Source organism: Gobio gobio, assembly GCF_949357685.1.
Source record: "Gobio gobio genome assembly, chromosome: 13".
In the NCBI taxonomy this organism is placed as follows: domain Eukaryota; kingdom Metazoa; phylum Chordata; class Actinopteri; order Cypriniformes; family Gobionidae; genus Gobio; species Gobio gobio.
Genome location: NC_137106.1, coordinates 21,532,609 through 21,553,029, shown reverse-complemented (window position 1 = coordinate 21,553,029; position 20,421 = coordinate 21,532,609). Strand labels below are relative to the sequence as shown.

Below are 20,421 nucleotides of genomic sequence, written 5' to 3'. Positions count from 1 at the left end.
GAAGTCATGAACACATGAACTAACTTTTCTTCAGTTGTCATTGAGAGCATGTCGTAATTTAGATTCATTTTTAAAATGTAAAAATGTGGTTTACAGATGCTAGAACTGTGGTTTTCAAATGAAAGATTGGTATTAAAGAGCACACCCGGGTTCCTAACTGATGACAAAGACTTGACAGAGCAGTCATCAAGTGTTAGACCGTATTCTAAGTCATTATTACATGTGAAGGTTTTTGAACCAATAATTAGAATCTGTTTTTGTTTTTTGTTTTTAATTAAGAAGTAGGAAATTACTAGTCATCCATTTTTTTTTATATGCATTCAATTAATTTTATGAATTGGTATGTTTTGTCAGGGCGCAAAGAAATATAGAGCTGAGTATCATCAGCGTAACAGTGAAAATGAATGCAATGCTTCCTAATGGTATCTCCCAAGGGTAGCATGTACAGAGTGAAAAGCGACGGTCCTAGTACTGAGCCTTGCGGTACTCTATATTGAACTTGATCAATACGACACCTCTTCATTTACTGCTACACATTGGTAACGGTCAGATAAGTATGATTTGAACCATGCAAATGCCAATTCCACTAATGCCAATGTAAATTTTGAGTCTGTTCAAAAGAATGTTGTGGTCGATAGTATTAAATGCAGCAGATCCAGTAACACTAATAGAGAGATCCAACCACGGATGATGAGAGCAACTCATTTGTAATAATTTTGCACTCTTCTTTTTTGCTAAATTGCTACATTTCTTTCTACTAAACTGTCAGTATTACTCAATTTTTAAAGACTGTAAGCTCATAAAATGTTATATTATATGATATGTCTATTTAGGAGGCATATACACAAACTTTTAATTTAAAATAATAAACAAGGGCCTTCATGCAAGATGCTTTACTTAGAGTTTGGCTCCCCCTTTTGTACATGATGTGTACTGGACACAAAATTACATTTCCCAAAAAATTTAAAGGGATAGTTAATCCAAAAATGAAAATTCTGTCATCATTTACTCACTTTCAAGTTGTTCCAAACCTGTATGAATTTCTTTCTTCTTCCAAACACGAAGATATTTTGAAGATTACCGTCAACCAAACAGTAAATTGGCCAGTTTGACTTCCATAGTATGGAGAAAAAAAAGTCAATGGGGCACATCAACTGTTTGGTTACCGACATTCTTTAAAATATTTTCTTTTGTGTTCAGAACAACTTCAGGGTGAGTAAATGATGACAGAATTTTCATTTTTGGGTGAACTATTCCTTTAAATGTTTACTCATTACATTTATTAAAATTGTATCATTAATCTAAAATTAAAAATCCCACGAGTTATTTTAACTGTAGAATGGTGTGCATCGTTTGGTTAAATTACACCATTACAAAAGTTCTGTTTCATCATATTATAGTCTTTTTTAATGTGAAATAATAATGCATTTTTTCACTTTCATAGATTCCGTTTTTTTAATGGTTATAAATATTTATCCACAACATAGCATAACTTAAAATCACTTCTTTCTCTTTCAGATATATTTTCCCAAATATCAGACTCCAATGGGGTGATGGTCTATGCCAAATTTGACCAGTTCCTGAGGGAAGTGCTGAAGCTTCCCACGGCAGTTTTCGAGGGGCCTTCGTTTGGCTACACCGAGCATTCTGTGAGAACATGCTTCCCTCAGCAGGTAAGTACACTAATCTGCTTCAAATAACAGCAAGAGTCCCTTTAAAACGATCGGGATTTCATTCAACCTGTCTCGAAATCTTAAAGGCTTTCACTGTGAGTGTCTTATCTGTGCTTTGCCAGAAGAAGATCTTGCTGAATACGTTTTTGGATGTGTTGATGGCAGATCCACCCCCACAGTACCTCGTATGGCTACCTCTCATGCACCGACTCGCTAATGTAGAGAATGGTACGTGCTGCGATTGGAGATTTGTGAGATTGTATGTGGGTTTTAACGACTTATTTCCCATCGCCCACTACGTTTGGACACCTCACTCGAAAAAGATGGCTAAAACAAGGTTTGCGATTGCCTGAAACCCTTTGTGCTGGTGTCCCACAGTCTTCCATCCAGTGGAATGTTCGTATTGCCGGAGTGAGAGCATGATGGGTTTCCGGTACCGCTGCCAGCAGTGCCATGGCTACCAGCTTTGTCAGAGCTGCTTCTGGCGTGGTCATGCCAGCGGCCCCCATAGCAACCAGCACCAGATGAAGGAGCACTCCTCATGGGTACGTACCGTCACTTTCAAGGGATAGTTCACTCAAAAATGGTAATTCCGCCATCGTTACTCACCCCCATGGCATTATTTTCTTCTTCCATGAAACACAAAAAAGAGATGTTATTTTCAAGCTGTTCTTTAGCTTATAATGAAAGTGGACGGTGATTTATATTCCTCTAAAGTTACAATAAAATACCATAAATGTACATAATTATAATACTCTATATTCAAAGTGTAAAATGGTTTTGTTAGAAAAATAGACCAAAATTGAAGTCATTAATCACAGAAGCTCTCAATTATGCAGCTTAAGGTTCAACATACAGTAGTGCTGCATCAAAAGGAAAATTATTGGCTGAAACTGAAATTTCTGGACGCATAATTAAACTTTGTCTGGAAAAATGCAATGAAAAATGTTATGCTTTTAAAATACTGAACAACTGATTTTTGGCTAATGTTAGCACACCGTACCCTATATAGTCTTTAAGGAATAAAAAAAAAAAGTCAAATGTACGCAAAAATGTTGTAAGCCTTTTTTTCCAAGATTTACGCATGTCAATTAATAGTAAAAATCTATCAAACTGAATTGAATAATCCTTATACTATTCACATTATGAATTAATTAGTTTAAATAAGTAAAAAACAGCGCTAAATAAAACATTTTGTATAAATCTTAAACTTACATTTAAACATTATTTTCATTTATTTTTATCTTTTTATGAAAACGAATCACATAAACGAAATGGTCCATTCCCTTGTTCCATTAAGGTTTGTACAAAATGTTTTATTAAGCTCTAGTTTTTTACTCGTTTAAAATTCTTAATTCGGAATAATATGCAAGGATTATTCAATTAAATGGAATTTTGCTATTAATTGAAATGCGTAAATCTTGAAAAAAGGCTTAAAGGTTTTGAGGTTTTGGTTTTTGTGTTTTCCATTTCTAAAGGAAACATGGAAGGTTTGGCTTTTTGGCTGAAGAAAGAAAATAATAGAGGTTTGGAATGATATTGGGGTGAATAAATAATGACACGCTTTTCTATTCCTGTAAGATTTCAAGCTTTACACTTACTGCTTATTCTCTAAAGCACAAGTATATTTTTAATAGCTCATAACTCCTCAAAAGGGACTGAATGAACATGATTTATATTACCGTTCATAAGTCTCTTAGTCTCTCCAAGGCTACATTTATTTGATAAAACACAGTAAAAACGGTACAATTTAAAACAACTTTTTTTCTATTTAAATGTATTATAAAATATAATTAATGCCTGTGATGGCAAAGCTGAATTTTCAGCATTTCCGCATTATTATCAGTGTCGAAAAACAGTTGTGCTGCTTATTTTTGTGGATGCAGTGATACATTTATTTTCAATATTGTTTTATAATAAAAGTATACATTTCTTGTTTTTAAATCGTACTGACCACAAACAGTAGTGTACGTGTTTATACCAAAATTGTTAGGCCATGAAACAGGGATGGATGAACTGCAAGTTTTTTGTTTCCTGTTTAATGTCATTCCTCTCTAATTCAGGATTTCAAGGGGTTCATGTTTTTCACCGAGTGAGTTATATTGATTACATTTTTAATACTCAAGCGTTGTTCCAAAGCTCAGTCACACTGCTGGAAATTACAGCTTGGGAAACGATTTGCACTGCCTTCCAAATCCAATTATAAGAGAGGGTTTTTTTCTTTCTCATTCTTACAACCTCGATAAAGTTTTTTTTTCTCTAACCACAGAACAAGGATTTTGCTGAATCAAAGATAATTTTTCATTAACTTTAAATATATATTTCTACATTAAATTATATAAAATGTTCCAGCTTCACATGGGAAGTAAGTCTGTGACTTTTTATGTACAGATCAAATATGCATTAATTCCCCTTTTATTCCTTCAAACTACATATAATTGGATTCCATTAGATTTTTTCCCCCCAGAAATATACAGTATGTAATAGGGCTGTCACGATAACAGATCTTTCACCCGGTTACCGTGGCCAACAGTAACGGTATATTGCGATATCCATAGAAACCTTATCAGTCAAATTAATCTTTACTTAGTTTAATTTGTGTTTTGCTTTCTTTTTTTAGCCAACTGACAATTGAGACTTTCTCTGGCTTCTTTGACAATAACCCGGAGAGAGAAAATAATGTGAAGTTCAACAGTATTATAAATAAGCTTTAACAACACAACTAATACCTTAAACTGTTAACTTGCGTCCCCATTTAGAATCCAAATCCAAGAAATGGTATACCCAAATTAAAATGCATAGGTCATGAAGCTTTTGGACTTCAAACATTGTAGACTCATTTGAAAGAAAACATTTGGCAGCTTGTTGTCATATAATCAGGATTAATTAAAGGTGCACTGTCTAAATTTTAGCGGCATCTAGTGGTGAGGTTGCGAATTGCAACCACTCACCCCTCCATTTCGAAGCACATAGAGAAGCTACGGTGGCCGACACGGGACAAAGATGTCGTCATTTGAGACAACAGAGAGTAGCTAGTGCTCAGAGCAGTTTGTCTGCTACTTTAGAAACATGGCGGCGCAAAATGGTGACTTCACTGGAAGGGCCCCCGCGGTGTATGTAGATTGAAATTCTAAGGTAATAAAAACATAACGGTTCATTATGTAAGGTCTTTACACACCACGGAAAACATAGTTATGTATATTATATTGCATTTCTGTCAATAGATCCTCATAAATACTACACATTGCACCTTTGAATCCTTAAATCCAATGATAAAATTCTGAGTTCCCATTCAGTCGGTCACGTTCGACGTACGTCGGACGTACCGACGAATTGGGATCACTTCTGGGAGCCCATATCAGCTTCGAGCTATCTAGAACCGGCCAATGAACAATTGGCGTGCGAGATTTGCATCTCGCGCTCCGCCCCGCGCCGCGGGTATAAACAGGAAGCGAGAGCGAATGCACGCTGTCATTCACTTCGGAGCCAAACAGCATATGAAGGAGACTCACAACATTTTGTTGAGTATTTTCGCTGCTTTCAGCAAGTTTATCGAACCGGAGAATCCAGAGGAAGACGCGTGTTGGAGGAACGGCACGCTTCAGTGGGACCGCGCTGACTCATCGGCTGCCTCTGCAAGCAGAGAAAAACTGCTGTTTTCACAGCAACAGCACTGTTGGTCTGGTTGGACGTTTTTCCTGCCGAGTACAGGCACGGGCTGCACAACAATCCCGTGCGCTGTCGGGTTTCCCCCTGAGTGCTTCAGCACAGAGCGTTTCCTCACAAAAAGAGCTACACGGGTGGCGTGCCGTCTTTTTCAAGATGTCTTACCACCCGTGCGTTTCTGGATGCGGTCGTTCCCTGTCCCCTGCTGACGGTCACAACCGCTGTCTCACGTGTTTGGGCCCACAGCATGCTGAGGCGGCGTTTGTGGATAGTTCATGTTCCCACTGTGGGAACATGACTATATCGGAGCTAAGATCGAGACTCTCCTACCTCCGGGCTGGGGGAGTCCCCTTACCCATCCCACGAACTAGGTCTACCCCTAACCCGGGTGGACCTGCTTCTTTGGATGGCCAGGGTGATCTGAGGATTACGTTTAGGGCAAACCCGCCGAGTGAACCTCCGCAGGCCCCTAATCCCTCAGCTCCGCAGCCGGTAGAGCCTCCAAGAGAACCCGCTGGACCCTCCCACGGGAGACCAGTGGTGACTTTGGAGCTCCAGCGGATGAACAGATGTCGATCGCTGCATCGGAGGGGGAGTTTCAGTCCTCGGAGGATGAAGGGTCAGCTGTACTGCCTCCCTCTGGGAGAGTGGCAACGGCTGCCCCGGACCCTGAGATGACTGCTATGCTTGCCCAGGCCGCCGAAAGGGTTGGGCTCGTGTGGAACCCTCCACCGTGTCCCGAACCCTTTAGGTTGGACGATTGGTTCCTCGGGGCGGGTCGCGCTGGTTCTCAGCGTCCCGCCCCGACACCTTTCTTCCCGGAGGTGCATGAGGAGCTCACGAGGTCGTGGACGGCACCTTTTTCTGCCAGAACCCGGCCGAGTGACTCCTCCCCCCTCACTACCCTCGACGGCGGACCAGCCAAGGGTTACGTGGGGATCCCGCCAGTGGAGCGCGCCGTCACGATGCAACTGTGTCCGGCGACCGCCTCTAACTGGCGCGGTGACCCACGTCTCCCGTCCCGAGCCTGTAAGTTCTCTTCCGGTCTGACCGGGAAGGCTTACAAGGCTTGCGGACAGGCTGCGTCCGCCTTGCATGGCATGGAGTTGCTTCAGGTCCACCAGGCCCAGGCACTCCTTGACATGCACGAGGGTAGGCCTGACCCAGAGCTCCTCCGGGAGCTCCGGACGGCGACGGACCTCGCCCTCCGGGCGACGAAGGTCACCGCCCGTGCCATTGGTCAGGCGATGTCCACACTTGTGGTCCAGGAGTGGCATCTCTGGCTTAACCTGGCTGATATGAGGGAGACCGATAAATATCGGTTCCTGGACTCCCCCATCTCGTCAGCTGGGTTATTCGGCGACGCGGTCGAGAGCTTCGCCCAACCGTTCTCGGCCGCCCAGAAGCAGACGGAGGCGATCAAGCACATCCTGCCCCGGCGGCCCGCTGCTGCCTCCACCCCGCCGCCGGTGGCAGCGGCTGCTCGTCGCCACCCGCCGCCGCCCCCGCCAAAGCACCGCAGCAGCCTAACACCAGCCGACGGCGTGGGGGCGGCCGTGGGAAGGATGTCCAGCCCGCTCATGCCGCTTTCAAGCCAGGTGGCAAGCGCCGTCGCAAGCGACCCTGAGACGGCCCGCCCAGAGATGGAGGAAACTGCTCTGAGGGAGATGGCTGCAGCACCACTCCCTCCCCCGGAGGAGGGCCGGGGGAGAATCTTTTGTTTGTCTGTTCCGCCGCTGGCCCCAGTGCCAGATCCCGCTTCGGGCCGCTCCCATGCCGTCCGAGCCGGATCCCTGCATTCCGCCTCGCTGCGGGTACATCTGTGGTGCCATTGATCCCCCTTGCTCGGAGTCTTGGAGCCTGGCTAGCGCTTCCCAGCCCGTCTCGGTGGCTCCTCCGTACCATCAGACTCGGCTATGCGATTCAGTTCGCCCGGCGTCCCCCCAAGTTCAGGGGCGTTCACTTCACGACTGTAGTGGAGGCGAACGCCCCCGTGCTCAGGGCGGAGATCGCTGTCCTACTGGCGAAGGACGCGATAGAGCCGGTCCCTCAAGCCGATATGAGGTCCGGGTTCTACAGCCCGTACTTCATTGTACCCAAGAAAGGCGGCGGGTTACGACCAATCTTGGACCTGAGATTCCTGAACCGGTCCCTTCACAGGCTGCCGTTCACGATGTTAACGCAGAAGCGCATCTTCAGGTGCATCCGTCCCCGAGATTGGTTTGCAGCGATCGACCTGAAGGACGCGTACTTTCATGTCTCGATTCTCCCTCGACACCGGCCCTTTCTGCGCTTCGCGTTCGAGGGACGGGCATATCAGTACCGCGTCTTACCCTTCGGCCTGTCCCTGTCGGCCCGCGTCTTTACGAAGGTTGCAAAGGCGGCCATTGCTCCCATGAGAGAGCATGGCGTTCGCATCCTCAACTACCTCGACGACTGGCTGATCCTTGCCCAGTCGCGGGAGCAGTTGTGCGAACACAGGGACAAGGTGCTCAGTCACCTCAGCCAGTTGGGACTTCGGGTCAACTGGGAGAAGAGCAAACTCTGTCCCACACAGAGGATCTCTTTTCTCGGTATGGAGATAGACTCGGTCGCCATGACAGCGGGCCTCACAGAGGAGCGTGTCCAGTCAGTGTTGAACTGCTTGAATTCGTTCAAAGGCAGGACAGCGGTACCACTGAAACATTTTCAGAGGCTCCTGGGGCATATGGCATCCGCAGCCGCAGTAACGCCGCTCGGATTGCTTCATATGAGACCGCTTCAACGCTGGCTACACGATCGAGTCCCGAGATGTCCAAGTGACTCCGAAGTGCCGCCAAACCTTCGGCCCGTGGTCGGACCCTTTGTTTCTCGGGGCGGGAGTTCCCCTAGAACAAGTGTCCAGGCACTTCGTTGTCTCCACGGATGCCTCATCCACGGGTTGGGGTGCCACGTACAACGGGCTTGCAGTTTCGGGTCTGTGGACGGGGCCTCAACTGCAATGGCATATCAATTGCCTCGAGTTGTTAGCAGTTCGTCTTGCACTCAGCCGCTTCAAAGTGCCGCTCAGAGGCAAGCACGTTCTGGTCCGGACGGACAACACTGCGGCCGTAGCGTTCATCAACAAACAGGGTGGTCTACGCTCCCGTCGCATGTCGCAACTCGCCCGCCATCTCCTCTTATGGATTCAGAAGCATCTGAGGTCGCTTCGTGCCGTTCACATTCCGGGCCTGCTCAATCGTGCGGCCGACGAGCTGTCACGTCAGCAGGTACTTCCGGGAGAATGGCGACTCCATCCCCAGGCGGTCCAGCTAATCTGGAGTCGTTTCGGGGCCGCACAGGTAGACCTGTTTGCCTCCCCAGAGACGACCCACTGTCAGTCGTTTTATTCCTTGACCGAGGGGACCCTCGGGTCGGATGCCCTGGCCCACAGCTGGCCCCGGGAAGAACGCAAGTATGCATTTCCCCCAGTGAGCCTTCTTGCGCAGACACTGTGCAAAGTCAGGGAGGACGAGGAGCAGGTCCTGTTGGTCGCTCCGTATTGGCCCAACCGGACTTGGTTCCCGGAACTAGTGCTCCTTGCGACATCACCTCCCTGGCCCATTCCTCTGAGGCAGGACCTCCTGACTCAGAGACGGGGCACCCTATGGCACCCGCGTCCAGACCTCTGGAAACTCCATGTCTGGTCCCTGGACGGGACGCGGAGGTTCTAGGTGACCTACCGCAAGCGGTAGTTGACACCATCACTTCTGCTAGAGCCCCCTCTACGAGGCGCCTCTATGCGTTGAAGTGGAACCTGTTTGTCGATTGGTGCTCTTCTCGCCGAGAAGACCCCCGAAGATGTTCGATCGCATCTGTGCTTACCTTTCTACAAGATGGGTTGGAGCGAAGGCTGTCTCCCTCCACCCTCAAAGTCTATGTCGCCGCTATCGCCGCTAATCATGAGTTCGTAGATGGGAAATCTCTAGGTAAGCACGATCTGGTCGTCAGGTTCCTTAGGGGAGCGAGGAGATTAAATCCGCCTCGTCCTCCCTCCATACCCTCTTGGGACTTAACTCTGGTGCTAACTGCAGTACAGAGAGAACCCTTTGAGCCTCTGCAGTCAGCTGAGTTGAAAATCCTGTCGTTAAAGACAATACTCCTGATTGCGTTGGCCTCCATCAAGAGGGTAGGGGACCTGCAGGCATTTTCGGTCGACGAATCGTGCCTGGAATTTGGGCCCGGTAACTCTCATGTGATCATGAGACCCCGGCCTGGATATGTGCCCAAGGTGCCCACTACTCCCTTCCGGGACCAAGTGGTGAGCCTGCAAGCGCTGCCTTCGGAGAAGGCAGACCCAGCCCTAGCTTTTCTCTGTCCCGTCCGTGCTCTCCGGACTTACGTGGATAGAACGCAAAGCTTCAGGACCTCAGAGCAGCTCTTCGTCTGTTATGGAGGACAGCAGAAGGGAAAGGCTGTCTCCAAGCAGAGGATGGCCCACTGGATAGTGGATGCCATCGTCTTGGCTTATCAGTCCCAAGACGTGCCCTGCCCGCTCGGGTTAAGAGCCCACTCCACTAGGGGTGTTGCCTCTTCCTGGGCGCTGGCTCGTGGCGCCTCGCTGACAGATATTTGTAGAGCTGCGGGCTGGGCGACACCTAACACGTTCGCTAGATTCTATAGCCTCCGTGTAGAGCCGGTATCTTCCTGTGTGCTCACTTCCCATAGTCAGTAACACCGAAGTGCCTGTTCTAGTGTCGGCTTGCTGCGCCATTCCCTCCCCTATGGTAGACGGATGCGTGCGATTATTTTGCTCCAGTCGAGATCCCCGGAACGGCGAACCCTGTTGAGTCCTCCGCAACCCGCGGCAGTTGGACGTGGCGGAGCATTCGACGCCAGGTCTAACACTCGTATGCATTGGTGGAACTTGTGTTAGGCTGGGTTCCATATGTAGTGACCCCCACGGCGGTCCCATATGTGTATTCTTCCACGGTACGGCTCCCTACGGCGAGCCCGTGTCTTTCCCTCGGCAGAGTGTCCTCTGCCGTCCCAGGTACGTGTTGTCCCCCTCCACTAATTGGCCGGGGCCACCCCTGGGACTTCCGTATGTTGTGCTGCCCACGGTCAGCCCATACGTGTATTCTCCACATGTTAACTCCCTCTGGGCATGATGTGGCTTCCGCAGCTGCCTTCACAGGCACGCTTTCCCAGCGTTATCCAATACAGTCAGCTGAATGGGTCTTGCGGAACAGCAGCTTGGACTCTCCCTGCGTGAATTCCCCGCCCGCATCAGATCGGGGTCTGAGGGGCTCATCGCTGGGCGCTGGAAGTGGTAGTAACTATGGCGTTTTCCATAAGGGATCCCAATTCGTCGGTACGTCCGTCGTACGTCAAACGTGACCGACTGAATGGGAACGTCTCGGTTACGTATGGTAACCCACGTTCCCTGAAGGAGGGAACGGAGACGTACGTCCCGTCGCCACAGTTGCTGTACCATCACTGCAGTTTGAGCCACCACGTTTGGCTCCTCAGTGAAAAACAGCGTGCATTCGTTCTCGCTTCCTGTTTATACCCGCGGCGCGGGGCGGAGCGCGAGATGCAAATCTCGCACGCCAATTGTTCATTGGCCGGTTCTAGATAGCTCGAAGCTGATAGGGGCTCCCAGAAGTGATCCCAATTCGTCGGTACGTCCGTCGTACGTCTCCGTTCCCTCCTTCAGGGAACGTGGGTTACCATACGTAACCGAGACGATTTATGGAACAATTTTAAAGGGATAGTCCACCCAAAAATGAAAATTAGCCCATGATTTACTCACCCTCAAGTCATCCGAGGGGTAAATGACATTCTTCTTTCAGATGAATAAAATCTGAGTTATATTAAAAATGTTCTGGCTAATCCAAGAACTATAATAGCAGTAATAGTTGCTCTGTTTTTGAAGTCCATAAATAATGCATCTGTCCGTCAAAAAAAAGTGCTCCACGCGGCTCCGGGGTGTTAATAAAGGCCTTCTGAAGCGAATCGATGCCTTTTGTGTAAGAAAAATATCCATATTTAAAAAAAAAAATCATTTTCAGCCGTCCCCATGCCATCACTTCTGGCGAATAAGGTCAAAATACATGCAAAATACCGGTGCAATCATAGAAATATACATAGATTCCTCATTAGTGCCTGCGTGGATCGGTTGAATGAGGCATCTACGTATATATATCTTTGACTGCGCCAGTATGTTGACCTTAATCGCCGGAAGTTATGGCGCTGGGAATACTAGATGACATTCGTCTGATAGGAGGTAAAAAAATAACATAAATACTGTTTGGTTTCTTGAAGAAACCAATCGTTTCATGTCTTAAGACATCAATGTGTCGCCACGAGCCGCATGGTTTAATAAGGATTCGTATGTCTATGTGTTTTTACTCTCATTGCTCTCATACTCTAAAATATCCCCATTGACATGCATTATACGACTATCACACTGCAACGTTTGGAGTTAAAAATCTTCATTTGTGTTCTACTGAAGAAACATAGACACCTACATCTTGAATGCCCTGGGGGTAAGCAGATAAACATAAACATTTTGTTTTTGGGTGAACTATCCCTTTAAGACCATGCTATGTGATTTAATTTATAGGAGACTAAAATGCTAACCGTTTTTAGCGTAGCACAGCGTCAAAATACAATTTGTTTAGAAAAACAGCATATTTTACTTCAAAATTGTGTGTGAAATATATAGTGATTGAAATAACTTCCTTCTGTGAACTGATGTGGCTTCTCATCACAGAATGAGGCAGAAATTATAATTTTATTGTATTCTATGCAAGTATTTTTGGGTTGTATTTAGTGTGTTTTTTTTTGTTTTGTTTTACAGAAGTCTCCAGCAAAGAAGCTCAGCCATGCCATCAGTAAATCTCTGGGCTGCATGCCGATCGGCGAGCCTCCTCATCCTGTGTTCCCAGAGGCAGCGGAAAGACCTCAGGACCTTGCACACACTACGTAAGTTCTCTGGAGTACTTTTCCAATCACTTTTCCCTCTGCTCTTACCATCTCAGCTCTGTACTACATACACATCTCATATCATTCATTTACTGCATTTCTGCGTGACTTTGACAAAACAACTCACTACGGTATACGAATGCCAAGTTGATCCAGACGGGTCTTTCGGTTCGTTTAAGACTTTACATAAACGTTTTCAAATGTATGTATTGCAGTCAGGTCTTAATAATTGTAATCACGTCCTCTTGTCTGAAATTTCACAGTATTTGTTTCTTATTTCTATAGCGAGAGAGAATATCGATCTGCAGATCTGTCATGAGAAAGAAATGTAATTAGGAAATGCCAAGAAGAAAGATATTGTGTGTAAAAATATATGGGTACAGTTTTCTCATTTACTGAATTATAAATATCGGGGCGCTGAATCAATCTTGCCAGACCTTCGCTCTCAGGAACAGGCGCTGGTCTTGAAGTACCTTCATTAAATGACACGTGAACTTGGGGATTGATGAAGACCATAAAACTACAGAACATATGTGCCCTCCACTGGAGGGAAAGTGTAGCAGATTTACTGTGATAATTTATTTTTCTGATGAAGTACCAGCATTATTTGATTATGAACTAGCTCGGATTACAATCGCATGATTTTATATTATCGTGCATAGTGTTTGAACTGTGAAAATTAACAGCAGTAAAGCATAATGTTTCAATATGAATGTAAGACTGTAGTCTGTGATCATTTATTTTAGTCATAATCTTGTCTTTTTATGAAAATTATCTTTAACATTTGTAATCATATTCATACATTTTTGTCAGATTTGGGACCCACTTTATATTAGGTGGCCTTAACTACTATGTACTAACATTTGAATCAATCATTTGATACATTGCACTTATTGTGTACATACATGTTTTTACATTGTACTTACATTTTTTAAAATACCTTCATGTAATTACTTCTGTAATTAATTTCTGTAATTACATTTGTAATTACACAGTTAACACTTCCCTTACACCTAACCCTACCCTTAAACTTACCCAGACCACCACACCTGTCACTAACTTTACCCGTATCCCAACTCAATATCAGCAAAGGTGTTTTGCAATACAATATGAACACAGTAAGTACATTGTACTTATTTTTTTGATGTAAGTACATAGTAGTTAAGGCCACCTAATATAAAGTGGGGCCAAAAAAGGTTTCACAGTTTCCAAAATGATACCAAATCAGAATATTAGAATGATTTCTGAAGGAAATAAAAAATATGAAGGAATTTTAAAATATATTAAAATATTTAAATTGTCATAATATTTCACAGTATTTTTAATAAATACATTTTGAATAGTAGTTTATGTATAATTCATTATTTTATGTGATATTTTATGTTGCTAAAATCACAATTTAATACAGTTCATAACTGGACTAATTGTGCACTGATGGTCAGCATTAAAATCTGACCTTGAGGTAGATGTTGTCACCAACATCACAGCAGTCAAAGCAAAGTGCATAGTGCTGTTTATAAAGTGCAGAAAAATTATATAAAAATAAGATTTACCAGTCCTTAGAGCCCAGCCAGGCAGACGGTCTCCTGTGGGGACTAAAATAATAGCTGAAGTGCACAGTCATGCTCCAGTGACATTTCTGAGTTGGCAGAGAATAGCTGCACTAAAAATGATGGAGTTTTAAATTTAATGGAAGCTGCTGATGTACCTGAGTCACATCCCCTCGAGGATCCCACTCTGTATCTTTATAGAGATATACAAGCTTTTTAAACCAAATGTTTCTCTCAGACATTCCCTTTGACCCTTTCTGTCTGTAGCAATGGGTGGTGGATGATTGCCGAAAACACTTGTGGACTATTTTTGAAATCTTTATTTTTAAGTCACCTTAATCAATACCAAAATTGATTACTTTCTTAATACAAGTTGTCATATAACATTCCTTGTCTTATCGAACGATTGATTTTTGCACTTTATTCCTTTAAATCAAATAATTTTCTCCACCTCTAAAATTACATTACTTTTTTAAATAAACAAAATTTCAAAAATGAGTCATTACGTTATCAATCCTTCTTCTAAAACAGGTTTTTGTCTTACCCTGATTCACTACGATAAGCCTATTATAACTTATAAGTGTTTTTATTTTATTTTAGATGTTTTTTGTCGGTTATTGCATACATACGTCACTCACCCGTGCAGGGCTGGCCTAAGCCCTTATGGGGCCCTAAGCAGAATTTTATTTGGGGGCCCCTCTGTGCCACCAATACAATTGACTATTGTCTATTCTTGATAATTCGCACACCCAGTATCCATTTTAGTAGTTGTAGCTGTGTTGCTTTCATCATGTCTGGCAGTAATGGTCTTACCCTTATACGGTTTTTAATTGTAACAGTAGCAAACCCGCAGGTGTGGTCAGGTGTTAATATTCAAAGCCTTACTACTGTACTACAGTTCAAACCGGGATATGTACTTAAGAAAAAAAAATGTAAGTAGTCTCTTATGCTGAATATGCTCACTTTTCCCCAGGATTCTTTGATGAATAGGAGGTTCAAAAGAACAGCATTTCTCTTAAATAGAAAGCTTTCAAAAAAATCCTAAAAATATTGTACACAACTGTTTTCACCATTGATAATAATCATAAATGTTTCTTGAGCATCAAATCCTCATATCAGAATGAATTCTGAAGGATCATGTGACACTGAAGACTGGAGTAATGATGATAAATTCAGCTTTGATCACAGGAATAAATCACACGTTACTATATTCACATATAAAACAGATGTTTTACATTATAATAATATTTCACAATATTGCCGTTTTTACTGTTTTTTTGATCAAATAAATGCATCCTTGGTGAGCAGAAGAGATTTCTTTTAAAAACAAGAAATGTTGATTTCTTTCAAACATTAAACAGAGCTTTTATTTTGGCGGAAATACAATTTTATTTTTTGCATTCCTGTCGACTGTGTAGAAAGAAACTTTTTATTTTCTAAATAAAAACTTCCAAAAAATAGGCTACACAACTTATAAATCCAAGGGGACGAAATAGCAGTTTGCAGAAAAACATGCTGTACTCCGTACAAAACATGCAGCACGTCAGACAAGATATTCGCACTAAACCATATCACTTTCTCAAATCCATCCATTCATAAAAAGGTTACCGGGCAACTGACGAGTAATGTTACGTTTTAGCCCTGGTTTTGTAGCACTTGGACTTTGAACCCTGGCTAACAAGCGAATATTGTCTGGCCGATGGCGCTGCTAGCTCGTGCAATATCTATAAATAGAGAAAAGTTACTTAGTCTACTTTTGATGCATGTATGGTGTGGGAGGGGCATAGGTTTTTTGTCAATTAGCGAGAAAGTTTGACATGGAGCAGCTAAATCTTTAACCTCTGGGGAATCACCCATTTAAAAAAAATGCAGAACAGAGGAGTGTCTGGTGACAAAAAGAGAACGTGACAGAGCTCGTAATAAAACGAGAATCAACATTGGCTTGGCATTTTTTTCAGAACCGAGGGATTTGAAATGTAAAAGTGACGTGGCGATGACGTTTTTATTACTCAACAGGTTAGTGATTTTATTAAACAGATAAATTGCCATATGTAGCTCTGTAACAGAGTTCATTGTAAAGCATTGTCTATTGTGAAGGGTTGTTTCATTATGGTTGTTGTAGCGCTGTGCTGGAATTTATTTTGGGTATAGCTACAGTAACGTCTTCAGTTAGTCAGCTTGCGTTCCTTTCCATTTAAACTGGTTACATCTCTTAAGCCTAGTAGCGAATGTTTTATGAGCAGCAGGATAACCATATTCATCCACACGGTCACGCAGAGCCGAAGCACAACAACCAAAAAATTGTTTTCCTCAAAAGGCATGCCGTTTTATTTTTTAACCGCTAGAAGGCCAAACGTTCCATAGTGTACCTGATGAATCATGAATCCCTCTGACTAAGCAACCTTTCTCCTCCAGCCGCCAGTCACCATTCTGGTATATACTGTACTGCCCACTTTCATAATCCAATTCAACTCATTTTTCATAACCTTATGGGGAAAAATATATTGTGAATAACACATCTCGTTGTCTGTAGAGTGAACAATAAACATTAAATGTTTTATTTGTATTATTATCAGTGCAAAAAATACAGAGATGACATGATTTCTGCTTGTGTCGTCAGACATATTGACATACTTTATACTGACACCTAGTGGTGTGGATGTAGAATAACACAAGAACAAAAGTTTGTGATCTGAGTTACAGCGTTTCTTTAAAAAAAAAAATATTTAGCTTTAATATTTTAGTGACAATGCTCTGAAGGTAATGAATTATTAGATGCAACTTCTCAGAGAAAATGTTTGAATGGTCAGCATGGAAAAGCCCTCTAAGATAAGATGTGCTTCTAAATTCAATCCCATTTAAAGGCCTGCCATTACAATCAAGCTTAACATATAAAGCAGAACTTGTGTAACATTTACTGGCTTCGACAATCATTTTTTAAAGACAAAGTCAGACTTTGTCTGATTTTATTGTACCCATTTTCTGCATAATCTGTAGGTCTCAATTTTGTGTGTTGACTTTGATGGTTTTGTATAATAAAGATATACCATTTATAGCCTATATATTTTCTGAATATCTTTTGAATTAACCAGTTGAAAGGCTGCACTTTTAAATGTTAGTTTATGTATACATGCATATAGCTGACATCTAGTGATTTTATTCAGCATCTAACTTTAAGCAAATGCACTACTTAAAAAGCCATTGCTGTCTCAGAAAAACATCAAAGACAGAATTAAGTTTTTGGCAGTATATGGGAAGTTGTGTGCGGAGTGATGAATAACAATGAAACACGAGTTGCATGGTGATGCTCCAGAGCGGTGTCTTCACCTTTGAAGAGGTGTTTTCACTTTGAAGTGAGCTACTTCACTTTGAAAGACATTTAATGCTTTGGAATACATGAGAATATTGCAGAATGGCTTGCTTCGCACAATTGAAAAGTTGTTATCTAAAGAGGAAGGATCAGATGTTGGTGGTTTGAGAATAAGGTCATCAGGCTCATGTTTTGGTCTTGGTCTTGGTTTGAACCCTATAGTGAATAATTGGTCTCACATTAAAGGGGTGGTAAACCACGATTTCACTTTTCTAACTTTAGCTAGTGTGTAATGTTGCTGTTTGAGCATAAACAACATCTGCAAAGTTACAACGTTCAAAGTTTAAAGCAGAGGGAGATATTTGCTTTTAAAGAAATCAATTTCTAAGGACTACAGCAAACGGCCGGTAGGCGACTACAGACATTCCTCCAGGGTTGCTGACATCACCAGCCCCAATATTTACATAAACCCCTCCTCCGAGAATATTAAATAAGGGGGGGCGAGGCCATTTTGTTTCGCCGCGGGGAAGCTTTCTTGCGGTATAGTTAGGCTGGAGTGTTGTTGCCGCAATGCAGACGAAACGCTGTTATTTTCATCCGGATTGCAGGTCCACTTTGTTCAGCCTTCCTAGGGACGGGGGTGCGTTGCAGTGCGCTTAACATACAACATGTTATATGCATGCGTGTATGAGACAGAGGGGAACAGGTCGCATTTGCAGCAGTTATATGCTGCCCATCATAAATCAAAGCACGAGGCAGACAGGGGTCGGAGGAGAAGACCGGAAAATGTGACATAATGGACAATATTCGTCTGTATTTGCAATACACGATTAAAAAAAAGAAAAAAAAAGGCTCCCGCTGCACATTTCCCGGAGGAAAGCTTCCACAATCTTCGCGAGTTCAATGCAGGATTCGCACAACGGCTTGTCCTGAAAGATGGATTTAAAAACAGAAGCCACGGGCCACAACCTGTAAGTATGATTTATTTTTCGTCGATGTGTTTTCCTGTTATAGTTCGTATTGTTAATTGTACGTTGTAGCAAGGAAGTAAACAGATGACAACGCTGTTTGGCTCTGCAAACCAGTTTGTTAAATGCTCATTCATACTTGACGTTATCCGACAAACACCTAATGTTACAAACTTTTTTTTAAATCTCAACAGCGAACTTGGAATTAGTGTAAATTACTCTTTGATTAGAGGTTTTATGTATTGTTTATCTACAGGCATGCTAAACATGGTTCTGTGTTTGATTTGGCTACTAGTAAAGCCAATGTTTAGTGTTTGTTTTGGGTTAATAGTTCTTGCGACAGATATTTGGCTATAATCGTTCTAAAAATACAAAAGTAACAGTGCCATTCAGTAGCGATCACTATAGATCCGCAGTCTTTACTCTTGAGGAATTAACAGGTTCTGGTCAATCATCTTCACTAAAATTGTCTGGGTCCGATTCGGGCTCAAATCGGTATGGTTTTATTGACGCCATTGTTTCTAATACTACCCAAAGCACAGACTACCGGAAAAGGTAAGGGGCGTGACGTTTCCGACAAACGTGCACTAGGCGGTTAGCGAATCACAACACACTGGGCCAGCAAACCAATCTGAGCCCATTGCGTATTTTTGAGGGACTGGCTTCATAGAACCCGGAAACCATAGACCATTTTTACAAGGAGGGACAGAGCAGTGTAGAATAAAGGTAAAATATATGAAAAATAATGACATTTTTTAAAAACGAAGCATGAACACATGTTACAGTGCACCCCACAAACACAACCAAGCCTTTGAAAGAATGTTTTACCACCCCTTTAAACTCAAACTAATTAGGAGATATTTTCCAATTTCAACATTGAGTGGAACAACACTGACTATTCTTCCTGTATAAAGCCATCTACAAATGTATGTACACGGCTTAAACATTTAAAGAAAACAAAAGGGAAGGCTATTCTGTGCTAAGTTACTTTACATATATACAGTATTTGTGCAATACTTGCTAATTTTCTGACCAGTGATTTGTGATTTAAAATGGTTAAGACCATTAAAAGACCACTAAGTATTTTGCCAGTTTTGGCTTGGCCAATTTTAGTTTTTTGCCCAGGAGTGTATGTTTCCTTAGAATTGTATTCTAAACACAATCTTGCATGTAAATCAATGAAAAAATCTTATTACCACCTAGATGCAGGCTTAATGATGAAATTGCCTTTGAACTCACTGTGACCGAAGGGCACATTTACCAGTCTGTGTTTTGCTGCCAGCGTTGTCTATTTATAGTTCCCAAATTCAGATTGCTAAGCAATTAAAACTGCTCTTGAAATATCCCTTTGTACCACTCGAATAGCATCCGCTTCAAATAGTCCTCGTGTGAAAGACTTGTAGCAATTTATTTTCAAATAACCCTTCCTATTTATGGATAAAGATAGCAAGAGACTTTCGTAATGCTTTCTTCAATTGGCCGTGTGACAATTCGAGATATGAAAGAGTTGAATTAGAACAGATGAATATCAGTGCTTGATTACAATGCGGAGCACATTTTCCACACATTTTAAAGACATGAAATAGCATTCACAACCCATTTAACTTCTGTAATGTGGCATATTTTGGAATGAATCAGGAATTAAATTAGAAAATTATGTAAGTGACAAGCAAAATCATTTCAGAGCCGGAGCAAGTTAGTACATTTTGATCCATTTTCCCCTTTAATGTGCACAGATAAATTCTTTACAACAAGCCCATTAACATATTACAAAAGTATTATAACTCTGTGCACTGTTTGTCTTCTCTTTCTGTCACATATTGTCCTCCAACTTATCTAAATGTAGTTTGAGGTGCCTGCGGGCCAGTCCATCTCTTTAGTGCTAAATCAATCTCAAGCCTCCAGCGTTTTGCTGTTTACTATGGCTGTGGAATGTTACAATCCCATTTTTATGGACTCTGACAGATATTATGGTCTGTTCCATTGAGCTTCTCTCTCAGCTCTGAGATGAATGCATTCTTATATTGGATATTGAAGTGGTTCTGTTGTGATAAATCTCTCAGTGGTGTCACATTATATTTTTAGTTGTACTTGGTAATGCACATTTTACTAACCTAGACTCATTGGAAATACATGACTCTACCTACATTTTTTTAAAACTCCAAAAACATACCTATAGGCTACATACAATTCACCGCAGTTTCCAGCAGAAATGTAGCCTGACATGTTGGGTCTGGGAACACACCATTGGCAGGGCTCAATCCGAGGGGCGGGATAAACGGTTGTCTTTCAAATTCCCTCTACAC

The 20,421-nt window shown here is 42.8% G+C and overlaps 1 protein-coding gene across 2 annotated transcripts in view; it reads left to right on the top strand.

Annotated features, from left to right (window-relative positions):
- dtnbb (dystrobrevin, beta b) overlaps positions 1-20,421 on the top strand; it is a gene marked incomplete at both ends in the record, with an annotated part of 51,803 nt that overhangs the window by 4,885 nt on the left and 26,497 nt on the right. For both annotated transcript variants that reach the window (XM_079833777.1, XM_079833776.1), the window contains 4 exons: positions 1,519-1,673; positions 1,796-1,901; positions 2,052-2,218; positions 12,163-12,287. In XM_079833777.1, coding sequence (XP_079689903.1) covers positions 1,519-1,673; positions 1,796-1,901; positions 2,052-2,218; positions 12,163-12,287 — 553 coding nt within the window. The remainder of the gene's footprint in view (positions 1-1,518; positions 1,674-1,795; positions 1,902-2,051; positions 2,219-12,162; positions 12,288-20,421) is intronic.